The 23630-nt window shown below is 31.2% G+C and overlaps 1 protein-coding gene across 1 annotated transcript; it reads right to left on the minus strand.

The window, feature by feature from the left end:
* Positions 1 to 413: 413 nt before the first annotated feature.
* Positions 414 to 23255, minus strand: LOC110997963. The gene is made up of 22 exons (XM_045629294.1): positions 23237 to 23255; positions 20696 to 20727; positions 15993 to 16195; positions 15197 to 15360; positions 14757 to 14894; positions 12813 to 13015; positions 12121 to 12256; positions 10928 to 11020; positions 10346 to 10567; positions 9925 to 10025; positions 9570 to 9738; positions 8863 to 9032; positions 6607 to 6809; positions 6332 to 6495; positions 6063 to 6200; positions 4805 to 5007; positions 4596 to 4731; positions 3264 to 3356; positions 2344 to 2565; positions 1853 to 1953; positions 1287 to 1455; positions 414 to 938 (listed from the first exon to the last, which is right to left on the minus strand). The coding sequence occupies exons 1-22, from the start codon at positions 23238 to 23240 to the stop codon at positions 772 to 774; spliced, it is 3231 nt and encodes a 1076-aa protein (XP_045485250.1). The 5' UTR covers positions 23241 to 23255; the 3' UTR covers positions 414 to 771.
* Between the last annotated feature and the right edge of the window lie 375 nt (positions 23256 to 23630).

The raw sequence follows: 23630 nt of genomic DNA on the forward strand, positions 1-23630 counted from the left end.
ATAAACTATATTTAGCTCAAGACAATCACAGAGTAGGAACAGGGATAGAAGTTAGACGGTATAGATAGGTTTTGTCTTAATTACGAATGTAATACATATTTATAAACACTTGCTCGTATGGTGAGGGATTACATCTTATCAATATCATTAAACCCAAAAAGGCGTGAGTCAGGCATAGAAGGTTGATCACCTACTTGCTTATTAAAAAAACAAATCACCACGAAACAGAAATCTGAGCTCCAGATATTATACTATCATCAGCATACACAGATTCAGATTTAACAATGTTTTGCGTATATTAAAATTAAAACCAGTTAAATATTTTAAATTTAACATTGTTAAATTTTAAATATTTAACTGGGATAAATTCCAAGAAAATAATACAATTAAATGCAGGTGAAAAAAAAACCAACTACATAATATAAAATTTAATACGAATCCAATATATAAAATCATATACCTAAGTGAGAATAACTGATATTAATAAACTCTCACAAAGACGTCATGTCCTCTCACTTTCATGTTCCTTGGGGGCCCCATGAGGTGTGCGGTAGTCAGTAGTAGAAGTAGCTACTTCTACTACTGACTACCAACCAGCTGGTTAGCCTAGTTTCTGTCCCGGGCACATGTCGTCAAGCTTTGGCTTTTGCAAACATAGTATTATTATTTTATGTATGACATGATGGCTTATAATTTTTCTCGGCACCATCACCACTTTGAATATGATATCGTAATTATGAATTTATGTTAGTATTTATCACTTATGTTAGTTTACTCTCGAATCTTAAAGTTTAACCAGAAGCCTCCCTCGAGGTTGAGGTTAAATGTATCTTTTGAAAAAACAGGGTTCAAAACAGTTTTCTCTGATGGCAGAACTTCCATGTGCAGCAGAATCTGATAGATTAGCATCTTAATCTCCAATAGTGCAAATCGTGATCCTGAAAAATGTTAATACATTCACTTCCGTAGCTCGACTATATTAGGCTTTGTTGTTTGCGTTAAAATCCGTTAAAAACGTTTCGGATAAATGTCTGTATTATGATCGTATAAAATCGGATTCCTTGAAAATCCGATAGGAAAAGATTTTTTTTCATACAGTAATTTTATACTTCTGAATTGCACCTTCACAATGTGCCCAATTAACTATTTTTTTATTGGAAATTTATAACTTTTCTACCGTTTAGAACAATATAAATTTAATTTTTTTGCCTGATATTAATGTTCGAATTAGTGAAGCGAGTCGATATAGGAACTAGGATTCATTTAAACAAATGAAAGTTACATACCGATACAATTTCTGGGCCCAACCCCAAAAGGCATATACGTCATAGGCTTGATAAGGTCTTTCTTTTCATCAGCGAATCGTTCTGGGTCAAATTTCTCTGGATCAGGGAAGAACTCCGGATTCCGATGGAGGCACCACACTGGTATTATAATCTGATCACCTTTTTGTAACTGTAAATATAACACTAACATAATTATACATGAAATTCCAAGTTGGCGACATCAGCAGAAAAAAAACAGTACATGTTTAAGATGTTGTCATATTTAGAGGAATTAGGATTTTTAGGGACCAATTCCTGTAAATTGTTCAGTCTTTAATTGTAAATATGTAAGACTTACTGGAATATAATAAAATATTATTTAAGTGTTGTGCTATTCAAAACTAATATGGTCCTTGTACAAACTTACACTTAATGCATGTACTTTGAATGACATGAAACTAATCCAATATGAAAAACAGCTGATAGTAGTGCTTCTATTTTTAAATGTAATAATGACCTTAGAAATGTTGTTACTTAAAGAGTATCTAGGAATATTGAAATTGTGTTAGTATAAATATACTACTTACAACATATTCCTTTTCGGTATTATTATTTGGCCTCCCTAAATTGTACGGTTTGGTGCAGATTCTGTCTAATTGGAAGCCCGGAGTCCATAATCTTAACACCTCTGGAATTAAAATTAAAAAAAAAAACTATGATTTAGTACCATAATTTTCCCCCACTTGTACTTTAATGATAAAGAAATATATACTTTTCTCAAGATGACATATAAAAAAAAACGTGAAGAGCCAAACTGTAGGCAAGTTCTTCTCGAGCGTATTTACTGCCGCGGCTAATAAATGGTTTACCCTGTCAACTATTAATTAGATAGCTAATCATTAAGCAACATAAAAACACAACTTAAATAATTATACGAATTTGTCCTGAAGAGATCTACAAACTTTAATACATACCAATTGTTTTTTGTATTCATATTGCATTATTCCATTAATAGGTTATTTAGGTTTTTTTTATAGAACAAGGGTAATTAAAGTTATCAAATAAGGGATATCCTTACCCGAAATAACCTTATCTAAGTAAGGCAGATCCTGAATCGACGTGTAGTCAATTTTTCCATTGTTTTTCTTGGAGTCTTCTCTTATATCCTTAGCTAGCTGGTCTTGAATATCTTTGTGCAATGCCAACTCCCGTAACGCGAAAGACATAGCGGCAGATATACCTTCAAAACCGGCGATGAAGAAAAGGACTGCTTGAGCTATAAGATCGTTGTCCGACCAGGCTTAAATAAGAAAATTATATAAATAGTAATATTAGTATATAATAGTAATTATTAATTAGATAAATTAATTATTAAGTATGAATTTATAATTAGCCACCGTATTTATATATGTACTATGAAACGTAGTTTCTGCGATCAGCGAGATTTTTTTAAATATTTTACTCTACTCCCTTGCCATCGTGTCCAGGGTATCTATATAACTATTTTTTCAAAAAACAAAAAATACATTTCCCTGCTACTATTTGTGAAATAGTGTATTGGGATCTACGAGATTAATAAAAAAATGTATAAAACCGGTTTCAAAAGTGCTATATTATTGAGACTATAATATTGCAAATGATTTACAGTTTTATTAAACGACTTGAAGACTTGGTGTGAATCATCGTAAAAACCTTCATATCTTTGTCTCAAAACATAATAAAACATTTTAAAACAGACCAAAGAGATTACACATTATCTAGGCAACAAAAATTTCTGAAGGCCTAATATATTTTTAGCTAAGAAGAGTTTTTATTGGAAAATTAAATTCTACTCTATTGTTATATTTATTTATTTATGTTTTCCTCTTTTAAAACTTTCCCTGAACGTCTACAAATATTTCATGATCAGCGAAATCGGTCCACTCATTCTATTTTAGCGAGACAAACGAACAGCAATTATTTTACAAATAAAATTAAATCAAGATAATATATACTTACATCGATTAATATGCCTCTTTCCAACAGCAGATTCCTCCACAGTTGCGAAGCCAGCATCACGCTCTTTAGATTTTTCATCGTGGTTCAGTTGCCCTAAATTTAAAATGTCGTTACTTATAAATCAGTATAACTAAGCACAGTATAAGTAGTAGAGCAGTGTAGGCCTAGTTATATCAACGTACGATTCTCATACCAAGGATCGTAGCTTCGATCGAGGTTGCACCAATGGACTAACTACACAGTAAATAGAGAAATTTCGCGCATTTAATGCTTGCTCGCACGGTAAGGGAAAACATCGTGAGGTAACCATGCTTTGGACCTAGACAGTCGAAGGTGTGTGTCAGGCAAAGAAGCTTGATCAACTTATAAGAAAATATTACGACACGGATAAAGCAATCTGAGGCTCAGATTTAAAAAAGGTTGTAGCGGCATTGGTATGAAGATAAGATTGGAATGTAGATAAGTACACGTGATTTCCAGAATATTCTAAAGCCCATCAGTAAAGCTAATCTTAGTAATATAACTGAATTAAATTAGGCTTTTATTGCTGACACCCAAATATATTAAAACTGATTTAAGTTACATGATAAAACTTAATTCCTATAAGTAGAATTTAATCTAATACGGAATCATTTTTTTCTAGTATACTTAGTGTAGGGGCTAGCGATATATGAATCTTGTCACAACGTTTTTATTATTGTTATTATTATTTAATAATAATAATAAAAATACGTCATGAAAATTTGATACACATACTAATATTTTATTACATCATAGGAATTTACCACCAAAACCACAGTCTCCACACGTATGACTTACTCGTGAGGTCTAGCGCAAACAATAGCGTGTATTTTCATTTTTCTTTTTAGCAGGTCCATGTTCGTTGTTATATTATCAAAATACTTTGATTTTGTTTTAGTTTAAATTTGGATATTGTATTTAATATAACATGTGTAGTCTAGTTAATTAAATTACAAGTTAAGCGAATATATCTGTTGCATCTAACATGCACAAAAAAATTGCCAGACCTTCATCAGTATTATTGTTTTTTTTAAAGAAATTGTAGTGTATTTAACATACTACATATGTTATATAAATACTTAAATAAACTAAGAAAGCTAATAAATTATCAGTATCACCACATATATCAACACTGTATCTTTTACTATTGAGGGAAATATAAATTTATGCTAGTGAAAAACGATTTTCCAAACCTGCGATTCATAGTTGATTATTTATATCATTTAAAAATCGTCAACATTCTCAGTTAAAACTCGATATACAGTAGAATAGTTTTCACTACATTTTGTTATTTAAGAGATATTTAATAACCTTTCTTGGCTTCCATCAGAAGATGTATCATGTCAGGTCGCAGTATATTGTGAGCTTCCCTGTTTCTCATAGTATCGATTACTAAACTTCTGAAGAATGACGTTGTTTCTTTAGAAAATAGAGTCATTTTCATACACTGAAATAAATATTAATAAAATATATTGTATATAAGTAAAGAATTAATTGTGTTTTTGAATTTATTTTAGTACCTTCACAAGAACCGGAAACGCACTATACGCAAAGAACATGATCATTTGTCTCATTTTAAATTGCGCAGCATTTTTTCCCATTTCGAAAAATTTTGTATCACCATCGGTATACGAATCCACTTTTAGGCCAAAAGCACATGTAGCAATGACATCGTTTGCATAGCGGCGAGTCACGTCCCTACAGTCTATTTCAACTGGTTTCCCTAAAACAAAATATATAATGCAGTGCCTAGAGTCTGCAAAGCTTAGTAAAATACCTAAGCCAACGAGAAGTGACATGTTTAATGTGTTAACATAAATTCTTATACGATTTTCCGGCAACACACTCGCGAGCCCTCTGGCATTGCGTTCGTCCATGGGCGACGGTATCACTTAACATCAGGTGAGCCTCCTGCCCGTTTGCCCCCTGTTCTATAAAAAAATTGTAACCAAGTTTCGTAGTTTAAGAGATCTAAGGGCCTTTGAAATATATAAAGAATGGGTACATATAAAAATTGATAGATAGCTTAGGATAGTTATTATCATAACATAATATTGTTATAGCCAGTATTTGACAAAAGTTTTCAGAATATAAGACATTGACGAGTTTATTTTGAAATTTCCTCTTAATAGCAAATATTTAATATATGATAAATTATAAGCACATGTAAAACAGTCAGTTTGGTTTAAAAAAATATTTTATAGTTGAATAGGAATAGGAAGTATGTCGTTGTTGGCATAAGATCGTTGTCGTCCTCCAAATTAATATCTTCTTAAATTTTATATAATAAATCATTTTGAAACTAATAAAGAACATGATCTCAACAAATTTTTATACACATTTTAATACGCAACTTCTCCTCAAGACCCTTTTTAGAGATTTTAATCATTTATATTTATATATCGATCCAATAATTGAAATAATACACAAAGAGAACTAATAATTAATTGTACGTGATTGTTAAGAAATTAATAAAGTAATGATATTTAACAATAAACTTATGTAGATTAATTATAAAATCTTATCAATATAATATTCGCGATTGCAGATTGTATACATTTTGATACGACAAGTATCAGTTATTTCAAGTTCAAATCAATTTTATCACAAATTTAAATATAAGTGGGCAGTCGGAATTGTAATTTAACACTTGTCTCAAAGTACTTTTGACATATTACATTTTAGATTATAATGATACTCTCACCTTATCACATTTGGCATTTGCTGGCATCATGCTCGCGTTAAAATCTTTTTTTTTTCAATTGTTGTTTATATTACCTCCATTCGCTATTATCTGCTTCTTCAACACAGCCATCATTTGGTTCCCCACCTCCTCCATAAATGGGACCATTACCCGTATCTTTGAGCTGGTGAAAGCTGGACTCAAAGTTGATCTCATATCCTTCCATTCATCACCTATATTATCATCAACATTATAATTATGCTTCGTATTATTTTAAGCATCTCGAGATATTACAGATACATTAGACTGTTAAATAAAAAAAGTAGTCAGCCAAAATACTTAAAAAGATTATATAATACCTAACCTCTCAATGAAAAAAGATTCCTTGCGAATATAGGCTCCACCGTCTCATCTGTAAAACCTCGATGATCCAGGAAGTAATCGAAGTCTTTAATAGTTATCTTTTTAATGAGTTCCAAGTCACGTATAATTACAACGGGATTTGTGAATTCATATTTACCAACAAACCTAAAAATACCATTTAATTATTACTATCTTAAACGATAATTTACTATAGGTGAAATTAATAATAGGAATAAAGTATACATTGAGATCTGGAAATAAAAGTTAGTGGAATACCTTTCTTCAGGAAAATTATCATAATAACGTGACAAATCTTCTACGAAGTGAATCTTGCGCATTACGAGTGGCAATACATTGCCAATGAGGGGCAACGGTCGTAATTGCTTAACATCGTATGATGTGAATCTCGAATAGATTCGTCGAAGATAAATATATATTACTGCGATGAGCACCCCGGCCCATATAAGGAGAAGCATAATCTAAAACAAAATAATACAAAACAATTATTATCATCGCGCATTTTGATATGGCATATGGATAAGTCGACTTTGATATGGCTTAATTTGTACATTCTAAAATATTGTGACTTCGTATCATACTATTAGTAAACATTAATAACAAGTTATGTATATGAATTTAGACTTTGATACTTCTTTTGTTGGTTTTTTATTCACGACGCTGGAAGTCAGTACTATACTCACAAGATCAGCTCAGAGCTCGAGGCTACAGCGCCTACTTGCTTGCTATGTCACTTATTAACCTTTCTTGGTTTAATGGAATTTGAAAAAATCGTTCATTTGTTATAAAAATAACTATCTTTTACAAGCGAAAATAAGTAGTTTTATACAATTCAACGTAGTTTCAACGTTATTGTTTCGGTTCATATCTGTCAAATTGCGCTGCGTTGCTTTGCTGCGTTAGTGAGAATTAATTTTACACAAGTAACAATTATCTACATGTGAAATAAATTAAGTATACAATGAATTTAAACACTTGAAATGCCAGTAAGTTGCCAGAAAATACGTTTATAGCTTATGAAAAATTACAAAAAATATATATTAAATTATATAAAAGATTAAATTTTATATATAATTATAAATAAATCGCTAAACTTACTATAACGTATTAGGTCCAATTTGTTGTTTAGTATCAGAAATTGCAAATAACATCAAAGTTTATTGTTTTTTTACTTCGTAAACATCTAAATATAGAACCGACTCTTTTGAATAGAACACCTTGAATGAGTCGGAGTATACGACAATAGCTTTAATAATTGAGTTGATATGATCTTTATCTATACCGTACACTAGCGATACAATGTGAAAGAAAAATAATAGACTAGATTGCCAGCAGTTTTTATTTAGTAAATTATATTTGCAAAATGTTAAGCTGAAGAGTTTTGGCTGGTTGGAATTTAAAATTATTTTCGTGATGGACAGTACATTTATCAATGAAACCCACACGCTATATAGCGCTATATAGCCTATGACAGAATAGCCGCCGCACAGTTATCAATTAATAATTTAAAGTTGTTATAATATTATACTCACTTATATATTATATAATACCAATGGCTGCATAAATAAAGTTATATATACTTATAAAAATTGAGGAATTAATGGCTTTAAATAGATAATTCACCAACACACACATTACACACACACGCACACATAGTCTATCATTTACACAATACACAATTATTACAAAGTTACCGAAGATCTGGGCGCAAGTAATTTGTAAGGAGTGTTTATTCAATTAAAATTATATATGAATAAAAAAACTCTTCGCCTTAACTTCATGAAACATTTTAGAATACTAGAATTATTTTATACTCTCTGGGTAAGATTGCTTTGTTTAATTGTTATTAATTTAATAAAAAGTATAAGTAACTAAGACTTATTGAAACATGCAATAGACAAAATAATAGTTTTAAAGCAAATTAAACTAAAAGGAAATTAAAAAAAAATCCATAACATTTATTACTTCCACCAAGTATATTTACGATACATGCCTGCAAATACATTACAAAATTCAGTATTTAAATAAAAACATTTATTATTAAAAAATGTTTGGATTTGGCAACGTTTTGCGTAAATTATTCTTGTTCCAGAATTCCCAGCTCCATGTGTAAGCAAATACAAGGTTCTATGTACTGCTGTATGCGTGCGTGTATATAGATAGCCGTGGTAAATAGTAGGCTTGACTCCTCCCAATATAAGCTCTTTGTCCTATTCTTCTGCCCAGAGATTGTCGAAATGCACGCATATGTATACTCTATAACTTATTATATACACACACACTTATATTACCTGTTATATGTATTACACTATAACTGATTTTCTATCTGAGGTTATTTTATTTTTTTATACAAAAAAGGAGCTTATAGCTTTGTTAGCTCTTTTTGTATTCTCTTAAGATTAAAATCAATGTTTGTTGTTTACTTGTAGGCAAAGAAGTGTAAATAAAATAAAAGATCTGAACAAAATTATTTCAGAATTATTAACAAATATTGCTCTCAATACTAGTTTATACTGTTGACTCCCGAATGTTAAAATTCAGCAAAAAGCCTCCCTCAAGATTGAGGTTAAATGTATTCTTTGAAAAAACTGTCTCCAAAACAGTTCTTTCCGAAGGTAGAACTTCCATATGCAGAATAATCTGATAGATTAACATTTTCAGCTCCAACAGCGCAAAACGGGAACCTGAAAAATGTATTTATTTTAATACTTTTTGTTCGTATGTAAATGTGACTACAAAACTTATTTATAACTAATAAATTGGCGCTTCCATTATTAAATTTTCTGGTTTCTTTAAAAATTCACTACTTTGGTTTTTAAATATCAGTTGTATATATTTATTCATATGCAAACTAAAAGACTTAATTGAATGAAACATATTTTCTTATGTTGAATTTCAAATAACGTGGCATGAGTAAACTAGAAATATATATTAATTCGTTATCTTTTGTTTCTTATAGTACCATGTGATTTAATCATCTCTTTTGCACAAAGAATGATGCATTGCTTTAGTAGCATCATCATAAAACGGAAAAAAATTGAACACTGAAACGACACTAAAACGCCACTCAATTCACTGTAAAGTTATTAGTATGATTGCTAGAATGGCTATCAATAGCACTTAGCACTCAGTAGCCACGCGGCTTAAAGTAATTTCGGCTAGTGTTAGTTATATACATAAGGTAGATATCGGTTCATTAGAACAAGGTAAATTATCCATACCAATACAATTTCTAGGACCAAGACCAAATGGCATATAGGTCATCGGTTTGATGAGATCCTTCTTGTCATCAGCGAATCGCTCTGGATCAAATTTCTCTGGGTCAGGGAAGTACTCCGGATTCCGATGGATACACCACACTGGTATTATTAACTGATCACCCTTTTGAAGCTGTAAAAATTACAGTATCTAAATTTGAGGACTTTAGGCAACCTAAAACATTAGGCCGCTTTTCATGTTCAAACTTTTTTAGGTGTTAACAAGGTATATTTATTTATTTATAAGAGCAGTCATAACCCACAAATACAATTATTATTATAGCTTAATTATGTTAAGTATATAGGTGATGTTACTTACGATGTAGTCTTTTTGGGCATTTTTGTTCGGTTTCCCCAAGTTATATGGTTTTGTACAGATTCTGTCCAATTGAAAGCCGGGAGTCCATAATCTGAGCACCTCTGAAACGTTTAAGTATAAGTACACGAAGACGACGTCTCAGGCGTGTTGGCTGTCGTACCACTGTGCTATGTATGCGAGACTTACATCCGCCGTCAAAGGAACTGCTTTTACTTCAAACCACGTACGGCCTTCACATATCCACAGTGGCGTTAAACACGATTATCCAAATTCCAATATATACGATTGACAACTACTGACGTAGTATCTTTCATACCGTAAATACAATTTGAGAGAAATGAAATAAAAGTACTTAAAACGAGGCTGACTTAGTTATTGTTAATGGCTATTGAAATCAGGCAATATTTTTCTATTGTCTTACCTGAAATAACATTATCCAGGTAAGGTAGGTTCTGAATCGACGTGTAATCTATCTTGCCATTATTTTTATTAAAATCTTCTCTTATATCCTTAGCCAACCGATCTTGTATATCTTTGTGCAGCGCCAACTCTCGTATAGCGAATGACATTGCAGATGATACAGTTTCGAAGCCAGCGATAAAGAACAGAACAGCTTGAGCAATCAGATCATTGTCTGACCAGGCTAAAACGAATTTAGTACTTACAATGTTTTCTTCTTATGTATAAAGCAGCTTGAAATTAAATTATATTAAACAGATTGAGATGTACCTTCGCTAGCTATTATAACATATTTAAATATGCACTATGTAACCAAATATGGATATTCAGCAGTTTTGTCTCCCGTGTCATCTTTATAACATGTATCTCTATTCCACAATTTTTATATCCTTATGTGAATTTTGGAATAAGGATGTATCAACATTGTGGATTTTTGAAGAAAACTTTACATTTGTAGTCGACGTTGTCAGGACTTTGACATTAGGTCGAGTCTTGGAGTTTACACTTTGCAATGAATTATAGTAAAATAATTTCAAATACTTACTTCGATTAATATGTTTCTTTCCTACAGCAGATTCCTCTACAGTTGCAAAACCTGCATCACGTTCCTTAGAGTTTTCATCGTGATTTAAATGCCCTTAAATGAAAAACAATGTCAACCCAGGCACGCAATGGATTTCCATTTTAGTTTTAAACTCGAGTTATGTAACTTAACATTATTTAAGTTACAAATATATATTTTATTTCATAATCAGAAGCGTAAACAAAATGTAAACAATCATCGCACAAGTGAAGCCAATATGAGCCCTTTAGTTTTGACCTAACTCATAAATTGTAATTCTAAATTTCCAATAATGTCCTATAACATAAGTATCACATAGATTCACGAACTCTTCAATGAGTCAAGTTAGTTCTTTGTGAATCCAGCGTCGCAACCCCCTAATGTTATATCAGTTATAAGCTAATGTTTTAAACAATTAATGTTACCTAGCTCAAAACAAGATGTTTTTTCTATATGTCTCTTTTTTTTCTATACAACAACCGACACTGAACTTAATTAGATTATTTTTCCAAGGATTTATTTTTCAATAAATATAATATTTTCATAGGGTTTAGAAGTGACACCAAGGTGATCTGTTTACCTATCAATTACCTATTGCGCAACATTTGCAGTAATATTTATCGAGTACTCCACACATAGTTAAGCTTAATGGAACTATCACGTATTGTTTTAGATAAAATGCACTTCATAATGATACCTTGTTGAAACATTACAATTACGTGACTTTCTTGAATAAATAGAAATTCACGTGTCAACATCATTAGCTACGCATTACGCAGAAAACTGCATAAATGTAAATTTAATAGAAAAACCCATAAAACGACTTTGCACATCAAATGTTAAACATATTGGGACAAAAAATTCAGCTTATTTGTGACATATATCTTTCTCCATATGGATGGGGCCTTAAAGGAAGACATGGAGATACGTCTAATCTCTAACGTCATTGTTTTTTTTTAGAGAACGGGGGGCAAACGGGCTGGAGGCTCACCTGATTGTAATTTAATTATTTTTGTTTCAGTATGCCTCCGGCGAAATTTTAAATTACCGACGATAACCTTATTTGAATGACAGCGTCTTGCAAGTGTAAGAATCATTGTTTTGTAGGAAATTAAATAAAATAAAACCAAAGACGGTGACTTGAACTATTAGGATTGTCTATGGTAAAGCAATACCTTTTTTGGCCTCCATCAGAAGATGTATCATGTCAGGTCGTAGTATATTGTGAGCTTCCCTGTTTCTCATAGTATCGATTACTAAACTTCTGAAGAATGACGTTGTTTCTTTAGAAAATAGTGTCATTTTCATCCACTGAAACAAATAATATTTCCTGTAACGACTTTTTTAAAATATGAAACTTGCGGAAATGTTCATGAAGGCATTATAATAATAAACAAAATAAAATATATTATTTGCGGGAGTTGTACCATAGGTACAGTTGTTGTTACAATTTGATGTTTCAACTAGCGTTAACATATTAGTACGAATTTGTTAGTTTAATACATACCTAATGATATACTTAAAAACATGCACACACTCGCTCACACTCAAACACACACAGCACACACGCACAAACACGCATGCATAGAATAAGTTCATAACTATTTTTTGTATAGATATTTGTATAGTTAAGGGAAGTAGCGGGTCAAGCCCAACACAAGTGTCTCTTGACTACTTACGGGGGTTGTCTCATACTCATTTATTAATGTAAAAATTTGAGAAACAATAAAATATTTTATTATTATGATTAACATATACCCTAGACTCGTATTCCTAAATACACACCTCACACCTAAATACCTAATGTGAAAATTCTATTGAGCGTTGTCTAGAGGACTCCCTACCTGCAACTTGCTCATGTGCTTACCTTAACAAATGTAGGAAACGCACTATATGCAAAAAACATAATGATTTGTCGCATTTTGAATTCAGCAGCATTTCTTCCCATTTCAAAAAATTTAGTGTCGCCATCTGCGTGAGAATCCACTTTGAGGCCAAAAGCACATGTAGCTATGACGTCATTCGCGTAACGGCGAGTTAGGTCCCTGCAGTCTACTTCTACTGGTTGACCTATAAAATATTTTGTGGCTAAGATTTGACCATGACTAACATAGTGCTACAACAATAAAATCAATATTCAATTAATTCCTTAAAAATAAATAACTGATCCCCAAACGCTTAATTAATTATATATTTTAGTTATTATATTTTGAGGTTCGTTATTTTTTTTGTTATATTAATTTATGTTAGCTGTAAGATTACTTTATATACAATTATAATGCAGATATATATATAAATGTATCACTAAATATATATAAATTACGCGTTATATTTTTTGTCTGCTATGGACATTTATTAATTAAACATTTAAAGACATTTAAATTAAATTAACCGATTTCAATCAAATTTGCACACCGTGTGCTGTTTGATCTAACTGAAAAGATAGAATAGCTTACATATATACACAATTATATACGTCATTCTACCGTATGTGTGTATGTCACTGCCTCTTAAACGGCTTGATAATTTGAATGATTTTATTTGGATGGTTTAGATTCACGAATCAGCCTGGCAAATGGCACTGCAGTCGATACTTTCATACTTTGTTTAATATGCTAATCGCTTGAAATATCATGTAGGATAACGTCTGTAGTGTCCGCTAGTGTATTATAATTCACATTTATGTTAAGACATTTAAAGCTAAATAATTGTTTCTTATTTAAATTTTTTGAGATTAAAACTACAAGTGTCAATAGTTTTTAAAATGTTATGTTATAGATTTATAAATATATTAAAACATTATGCAAATATGTTCGCGTACAGTCAGTTACTTAAGTTTTATTATTACTTGCAACTGCGCAGTTGTAGTTCGCAAGGTATATAATTATATTTATACAATAACCTGCAATAATACGACGGAAAAACATTTTATGTTAATTATCGGTTCTGACTTAAAAACGATGAGGTTGTCTGTATACCTTATCGTTGATGTCTTTAAAATTTCTGATAAATTGTTACACAAAGGTATTCGTCTTTTCTACCAATTAAATCTACGACACAATGAAGATACCAGCTTAACATAAAAAAAAAAATTTTTTGACCTCTTTAGCAATAGAACAAGTTATACTTTTTGTTCACATGTTTTATTTACGATAACCCTAGCAAATATCTGCTACCTGGCATAGCGGTGGATTAATTAAATTTTTATTATTCTATTTTTATGGGTCAAGCAATCAAGCGGTAACAAAAAGTTAAGTGCTTACTTCGCCCATTATGTCCTCTATCTAAGAGTCATGGAACGATGTGTTTAAAAATGTATTATAAAACAAAACAATTTAGCGATAAGTCCTGACAAAAACATTTGTTGTAATTCAAGTTCAAATCAAGTTCATCGCATTATTAGTGGGCGGATTGGATAACACAACTGTATATTTAAGCATTTATATTTTTAAGCGTTTATTTACTATTTTCTATATTTTTAAGTTAATAAAAAAGGTAATAGTTATGTATATTAATATACAATGACTAGATTATACTCTTCAAATCACTTGATCAACGATTACGACACATAACTTTTCTATTTTGCGTGTGTAATTCTTATGTTACATTTTAATTATTGATTTTACCAACTAGTTAAATGGAATGTAGAAGAAGTTTTCAGTTGCCTTCTGCTCCTAGACATTTAATGGTAATAAAGATACCCTAAAAACAAAATACGTGAGAAAACCCTAATATTTCGAACGATGGAATGCTATAATATATAAGAATTGTATTAGAAATTTTATACAATTACTAATGTATTTTTAACTACCTCCATTCGCGTTGATTTGCTTCTTCAAGATGGCCATCATCTGGTTTCCTACCTCCTCCATAAAAGGTACCATCACTCGAATCTTTGAGCTAGTAAAAGCTGGACTCAAAGTTGATCTCATGTCTTTCCATTCATCACCTATAATTGTAATTAGAAATATCATATCCTAACTACATAATTATGCATATAAGTCCTACCCATAAATATATTCAAGTGCAAAGTGAATTTATTTATAATATTTTGCACATTGTTTTTGGTCCTTCGAGCCAGAACGAATTATTGCTCCATTCTTGCTTAAAATTATTCTATTTCTTACCTTTACGATTAAAATACTACTTTTAATACGAGTACTTTTTCAACAATTTATCTTAATCAACTCAAAAGTGTTTATGAAATGGGTTGCAGATTAATTTTACAAAACCTAAATAGAAATAGCTGACCTCGCAATGAAAAAAGGTTTCTTGCAAATATGGGCTCCACCGTCTCATCTGTAAACGCTCGATGATCAAGAAAATACTCGAAATCTTTAATTGTAATCTTTTTAATAAGTTCCAAATCACGCACAATTATGACGGGATTTGTAAATTCATATTTTCCAATGAACCTGAAAAAATAATTAATTAAGATCGTTGATTATAGATATCTGATAAAAGTCTTATGCCTAGTATTTTTTATAGTTTCGTGTTCTTTCAGCTGCGTTCAGTAATCTACATAACTAGTGAATAAAGGTCGACGTTGATACTTCTAGCGTATCTTCAGTAATTTTCTTCGATTCAATTACGTTTCAGTTTATAGGAGGTCATGGTACGAAAAAATGCGATTCACTTTAAGTACCTAAACTGAAATGCATCTTAACTAGATTGTTGTATAAATGTTAATGGTAGGCCCCCTGTTCCCTGAGATTTTTGATGACATTCACGCTCTTCTGTTATGATGTTACCACAAAAATATGAGAAAAATGTCTCGCTATTGCGTGAAAATATTGACAGTTATTTTGCCTTTTCATTGATTTTATATTATCACAAAGAAACAAAACATTGTAATTGAATATACCTTGATAGAATTCATTTAACGTGGATTGCCTACGTGAATGTTATTATGAAATAATCTACTTTATACGTCATAATCAAAAAAACATTTATATTTTTATCGCTGAGTGATTAAAGCAAACATTATTATATATATATATTATATAAGAAGTAGTATAAGAGGTTTACAAATGACAGTGATACCCACCGTTCTTCAGGAAAGCTGTCATAATAACGTGACAAATCCTCTACAAAGTGCATCTTGCGCAAAATCAGCGGTAGTACATTGCCAATGAATGGCAAAGTTGGTAATTGCTTAACATCGTACGGTGTGAATCTGGAATGGGCTCGTCGAAGATAAATGTAAATAACTGCGATGAGTACGCCTGTCCATATTAGAAAAAGCATAATCTAAAACAAAATATTACATATATTAAAAAAAATTTCTCTTTCATTGACAAAAATTATAGACTTCCGAAATATAACGCGAATTTATATTTTTTTATATATGTCGGTGTTTCGAATGGTTTTTATCAAACATGGTCAGCGAGTTACTGCTACATCAAGTAGACGTATAACAAAGGATATTATAATTTATATATATTTACTTTTATTAACATGGTTTTTATACATTAAAAAAACACTTTTTTACCGGATTGAAGCTATTTATTATTCTTTAAAAACTTTAACAGTTTTAGTAACATATTAAAAAAAACATATAATAATAAAATGCAATTTAAGTGTTAGTGTCTAGTATATCTTGTTGTTTTAATTTCATGAAAACTATTAAATATTTGGAAATTGTTTATGTTTATAGAATTACCATTTTTGATCGTTTTGTGATCTTCTTGAAAAAAAATTTAAAGATATAGGGGTAAGATACGTATGAATCATTCGCATGAGAAATTTATTAAATGTAATTTTTTTAAATTATTCGTACGTATGGTTCTCAGAATAGATCTGCAGGGCACGTTCTTGACCCTGTCTGTGAACGTAGGTGACAATCATGCAAATTATTATAAATGAGGGGATTTTTTTCCCGATGCATAATAGAAACATGTAGTAGCTAATTATAATCGAAATAATTAATTTATGAACTGTAAATTAATTATTACGATTTAAGCTCAATCAGCTTTAAGTTCATCTATAAATTTATAATTCAGCTTCAAAGTTACAGCTAAAAATTTGACTCAAATCAAATCATTTATTCCGATTATACCACCGGAAATAGCACTTTTGAACGTTAAATAAAATATAAAGATGATGCTACCTGCCCCTTCTAATAGGTTGTATTGTATGGAGAAGAATTGGTAAAACCTTACTCTTTCAAAATATAATTTACAATATATGCATACATTCGCTCATAGAAGAATAGAAGCCCATAGAAAAAGATATACATCGTTCAATCACAGCTCGCTAGTAATTCCCAATTCCAATCGAACTGTCAGAATTCATAAGGTCTTCGAAATGCCTTATTTTACAATTGTTTTTGGAAGTATTATTTGACATAAATATTGTTTCGTGTAGAGTAAAATCGTAGCTCCCCGTGGACTGAAAATTTCATTTTCATGTTTCTAAATCGGGTTTGAAAATGTAACATTTTCGGTTGTAAATATTTTACCTGTTACTGATTTTACCTTAACCTACAGAATATACAATTTACAAATGTGGTGTTAATATTAATCACAGTGTTTTGTTTCTACCTTAAAAACTTACCGATATAAAGAACCAACTTCCTTGAAACAATTACTACAAATGACTAAGGGTACTTGGAGAATAATTGTAAAAACTGATCAAACATTAGTAATATCTAACTACACAACATGTATCTATAGTATATTAAAACTACTTATACTACGGTAACATTTTATTATCAGGATATCAGGAAATATTGTTTGTACTGACAACCAGTTGCCTGCACAAATATATGATAAAAGTTGTGATAAAAGACAATACAAATATTACATATATGATCACAATCAAATATGTGTATAATGTTGGTTTAGGTAAAAGTTTGTTGTAAAAAATGAAGAAAATCTTAAGGAATCTATTTACAAAAAAATTCAGACTTATAAAGTTTGTAATAACATAGCTCCAGGTGGTAAAGTATACATCGATAAAGTATACATCGGTAAAGTATATATAGGTAAGTATTCAGTGAGTTCGTAACACCACGCTAAAGAACTTTACAATCTAGATGGTGCCGACTTTTCTTGCCACGTTACACATGAAATTGAATAATAATTTAATGATGATAATAATATTTAAAAATAAATATTATATTTCTTTTTATTTTACGTATAGTTATACGTACCATTAAGGTTGCAACCCTTGTCAGGGGTTAAAAGTATGAAAATACACTAAAAATGGTTCACAGTTGAAACAAAAGCGTCCTTCAAACTGCCTCGAGCTAGTCACACAAAGAAGTAGCAATTAGCTTATACACAATATGAGAATTATTGTTGACTTCAACAAAGACCTTTCTTGTTCTGAACTAATGAGCATGCCTTTTATTGAGAATCTCAATGCAAATCAATGATATGCGCTTATATTGTCTTTCAAAATATTATTTAGAGTACAAATTTAAAATAAATTGTTTTAATGAGATCTAAAAGTTTTATTAGGACACTCGGAGTTTAGGTTTATAATAAACCCTTTGTATAAATCTATCAGAATGTAGTGACACTCGAGGGAAATAGATGGAGCTAGCAACGTTAACTTCTGAGGTCACTGTAATGACAATGAACAACTCAGTCGGATGAATTTCTCAACAACTCCATAGAGATATATCTCTTTCTATGTTGCTATCACCGAAAACTATCTCAATCCATTATTGGCCATCTGAGATAGACATATAAATTCCAAATATTGATAAAAGTGTGCCAATAAATTATATATTATAATATCAATAACCAATCGATGGATTGTAATAACCATCTGTCGATACGAGCTATCCATGGTAGGTCGGATGACGGATCAGTGTATGTGAATAGACCTCTGTATGAAAATGACAATTCAACTATGCCAATAGCTTAAGATTTTAACTAACACCAGTTTTTAAAATAATTAAAAGGCTATTTGATATGTTTTAAAAATAGATGTTATCAGTTTAATATTATTTGTGTTACGGTTTTATTTACTTTATTTGGTTTATATTGATTATCAAATATGAGATTAAATAGCGAAGAGATTTCATTCTATCTTTCGCCAAAAATGGACTGTCTTCGTAGGGTATGGTTATAGGGTTGTAGGAGAACGATCGACTGTAACGGTTTGATAATTATTAATCCACAATCTCAGATTAAAAACATTCTGAGATTGTGGATTAATTATTGGTTTCCGGCGTATATCAGCAAGTATATAGAGATAGATAATTATAATCCACTGTACAAGGGTTTACAAGTGCTTATAGATACTTCAGCATAGTATCTTTGATGTATATCATGGAATAGATCACTTGTATATAGGGCCACTATTGAATTTAATTATTCAAGTTCACTTTACGATTTGTAATATTGCAACAAAGTTTTAATTATAAAAAAGGTATTTATTGTGAAAGGACCTGAAATATCTGCGCCTGGCCTGTTGTGTTGCAATATGTTTTTATTTCCTTACAGTAAAATGGAAGGTCTTGACTTACCTTTAACACAATCATTATACATAATGTTTTTGTGTTTTTAGCTGGTAGATGCTGGAAAAATGGAATTTGTTATTTGTAATGACCATCTAATACATAATTTTTTTCCAATAATTAATTTAAACATACATATCATGGTAGTATAAATCCAGATAAATAGTTGCCTTTATTCCAGTTAAAGAAGGACATTAGGGTTTTGATAATTTGCGATCATATAAGTTGATTAATAATTTTGACCAGTCCTTTTTAGGTTTATCTACGCATAACTACACAAAACTGACTAAATACTTGCCGATACTAATAAATATAACGATATTTTTACTGATCTATTAATGAATATTTCTTCGGACTCTATGACATAATTCCCTCGCAAATAGAATAGTGAACATCGGACTGACTGGCATACTAAATTATTTATGTAAATGCTGTTATCCCTGGCATCGCTCTAATAATGTTCGTCCGAAATCTATTAGATGGTTTAAATTGAAACAATTTCATTGGGAATTTAATTTATAATAATTGTATGATAATTATTGATTTTTTTTAAATTCCCTAAAGGGTAGGCAGGCCACGGAACTCCACATGCTAAGTTCCTGACATACCTCTCTCGCTTCAACCACTTTGATGACACTCATATGCTTGTTGGTTACGCATGTTTTTGTCCTGTTCTGTCCTACCCAGTTTAATTTTTCCGTCCGATGTATAGTTGGTAGGTTTAAGTGAAGTAAACAGTAAGGAAAAGACCCTAAAGATAAAAAGTATTCTCATAAATAACGGATCGATCAGACTTTGGTAGTATTTGTTGTGTCGTCGATGTTTATGGAATAGAAAAATTGTTTAAGATTTTCGAAGACAAAGAATAAGAACCTTTGTTGTCATATAAATGAATTAATGAAGTCCCGTAGACCATTTTCTTCGGAAAGAAGTGCACCAGTTTTATACGCCTGAGAGACCAGAAAAGTCAGGGCCTCAGTTAGCCCTTACTTGACAATAGCAATACAAATCCCAAGTATTTTAAAAAAGACCGACTGAGTTCTTTCAATATCTGGCGGTTTCTAGGATGTTAAAGGTCTGATGGTTATAATTATTGTGTCGTTACACTGAAATTTACGGGTATATAACTTATGATCACACTACATGTACAGTTAATACTTTTTACTTTTTTCATGTTCATAAGCAGTGTTATTCTAGCAACAACGCTGGTCCATCTCGACATAGTAACATTACATGTATAATACGAAACCGATTTAATATGTATACCCACACTCACTAACCTGGCTCAAAAAAGTGTCGTTTCCAGGTGTAACTGAAACATAAATAACTATCAAATAAAAATAATAAATAAATATAAAATTATAAAATCTAGCGCCTGTGACAATACGTTTAGAAAGATCAAGGTACTCTTGATTTATGAGACACGTCCAAATTGTCTAAAGAATAAATTGTCTTATTTGTCAAAATTCGGGTTTGACAGATGGAGGATTCCAATCTAGATTGGAATTGTCTCTGAACGTTTTATATCAACTTACACTTGAATAAAGTAAGATGAACCTAATGTTTAATTGGGATTATAATCGTAGTTTTAGTTTGATGTTAAGGTAAAAGATTGCGACGCATCGGGCAAGATTACTGGCGGGATTACTGACGCGTCGGTCGTTTATCAACTTCATCTAGGGACGCGACCGAATCTAACGCCAGCATAGGTTAAGTCAAAAGTGATATTTTTAGCTCGTAATTATTTATCCTGAGGGTGATATTGATTATCAATTATTTATCTTGGATTACTTTAATTATCTCGTGCTAGCTTCGATATTGTATCACGGTAATGATCTAATGGGAATCTAAAGTTGTTTTTAGAAGTTTTTTTCACTTTAGGAAGAGTTTGGTTGTAGTAAATAAAACTCCCTAATAACTTGTCGAGAAGAGGTGAAGATGGAACTGAGTATATAAGAATGTATATTGAATATTGAATAATGAATGAATGAATCTTGAATATAGAATGAATAATATTTTACAAAACTAGGTACATTTGTATAAAAAACTTAAACTATCCTTAAAAGTAGTAATGACATGTTATCTTAAAACGTTCAGCCAATACGCACAGGGTGTGGACGAAAGGGATCTTTCGCTACCTGACTCGTGTTTCAACAAAAGCGAGGCGCGGCAAAAATTTAACCCTTTTCTGCACGCAGAGGCTGAAGCGTTCGGATGTGTTCTCCTGAGATCACTTCGATATGCTTATAGCCTATGCGACAAAACTGACAAAACTGTTCTTTTCAGAACACACTTATATCATAACGCAAACGTATAAACTGTTCTTTTCAGAACAATTTATTCACGTATCAAACGACATAACGCAACAGCTAATTTGGTCACCTACATGTTTGTTTATGAGCTATACCAAATACGGTCAAGGAGCATCATAACGAAGCTATTAATAACATCCTACGTAAATATTGTTTCCTTTTCCTAGATTTCCGCCTATTATTATTATTATTTATTATTCGGGACGTCACTGCATGTATTGTTGTTGTATTAAAAGTGTAATACAACTATTTTAAAAGTATAATTAGTTGGTATAGTACCTGCTAGAGTGGCGATGCAACCTTTTTAGATACACAGGCCTCGGATTTGTGTATATGCTTCGTGATCACATATTTTAAGAGTGATCAGCTATCACAGTCACTTTTTAGTCTAAGGCGCATTTTTTTTTGTGTCCTCACGATGTTTACCTTCATCATACGATCGAGCCTTAAATGCCTACATGGACAGAAAGCCCACTGGTGCTGGGCTAGGGATAACAGCGACTTCATGGGTAAGAGTCGCACGCTAAAGCAGGTAGTTATTACTCAAGGTATCAAAGCTAAGCATTATATTATCCTTCATTAAACTTATGCGACCGTGCAAACCGACAGCGAATATAACGTATCAAATGTACTCTTATTGTAACGTTTTGTAGTTAATCTGACTTAAAGCACAATTCATAAAGCGATCATGTCGAGGATAGCTTATCTTATATGACAATCTAAATGCTTGTATAAATATATGTTTTAAATTTGTTTTACAAACGTGTATTTACATTAGACATACGTTATAGTGGGTTATCTGTTATTAAAGATTTAAAGTTGTTGACGCGAGTTAAAATTATAATATTAATTCCACTTTATTGAATAAAATTCATCTGAGAAAGGTACACTGCTATTAAATTCAAATTAGTGATTTACGAATGCAGACGAAAGGCCTCTATTAGTTTAAATAAAAATAAAGTTTGATTCTAACTTACGTGGTTTAGTTCATAGATATATACTATAAATAACGATTAATTATTGCTGTCACAATATCTTGTAACTTGTACTACACCTGTATTTGTGAGTGACGTATTCCCAAGCCGACGTTCAAAGAATTTTTTACCAAAACCGATTTCTAATTTTTTATCGAAATATTTCATTATCGTTTCAATATATAAGCTTTATTGGATCACAACGTAAAATAATTATATGTGCCCTTTTTAACTTCAATACTAGTAATACATATTTGACTTATTGTTATTATCGGTTTATCGTGATTATTTTACAGACGTTGGTATGAACAATCAATACTAAAATATATTTCATGCGATTTTGCTTTAGAAGATACCACTAATGATGAGATAATATTTAAGAGTTATCCATAATGTATATATAACGATAAAACTGACATAATAATTGCTCACACATAAATCCAAACTTAAAAAACTTTTGTGTAAAGCTTTTATTTTATATACGTATATAAAAAATCGTTTAATAACTACCTACCTAACTGCGTACGGCTCTTACCCATGAAGTCGCTGCTATCCCTAGTCGTGCACCAGTGGACTTTCTGCCCATGTGCGCATTTAAGGCTCGGTCGTAAGGTGAAGGTAAATATGGTGAGGAAACCAATGCGCCTTACACTAAAAAGTGACTGCGATAGTTGATCTAGTGATAGTAGTTAATAGTTTAAAATATGTGATACACAAATCCGAGGCCGAGGATGTATGTGTATGTAAAAAGGTTGCATCGCCACTAGTAGTCACAAGACCAACTAATTATACTTATAATGTTGTAGTTGTATTATACTGTTAATACAACAACAATAGATGAAGTGGCGTCCCTAATAATAAATAACAATGTAGAGCAGTGATTTTTGGTAAACGAACTTGCTGCAGTTTAATTAAAAAATTGTAAAAGA

This window comes from Pieris rapae, chromosome 8 (genome assembly GCF_905147795.1).
Source record: "Pieris rapae chromosome 8, ilPieRapa1.1, whole genome shotgun sequence".
Lineage (NCBI taxonomy): Eukaryota > Metazoa > Arthropoda > Insecta > Lepidoptera > Pieridae > Pieris > Pieris rapae.

Coding starts and splice junctions, on each gene's coding strand:
- LOC110997963 (XM_045629294.1), bottom strand. Junction 12,257..12,812: donor CGTTTCCTACATTTGTTAAG/GTAAGCACATGA, acceptor TATTTGTTTCAG/TGGATGAAAATGACACTATT. Junction 5,008..6,062: donor GCAGATAATAGCGAATGGAG/GTAATATAAACA, acceptor ATTTTGTTTTAG/GGAAACCAGTTGAAATAGAC.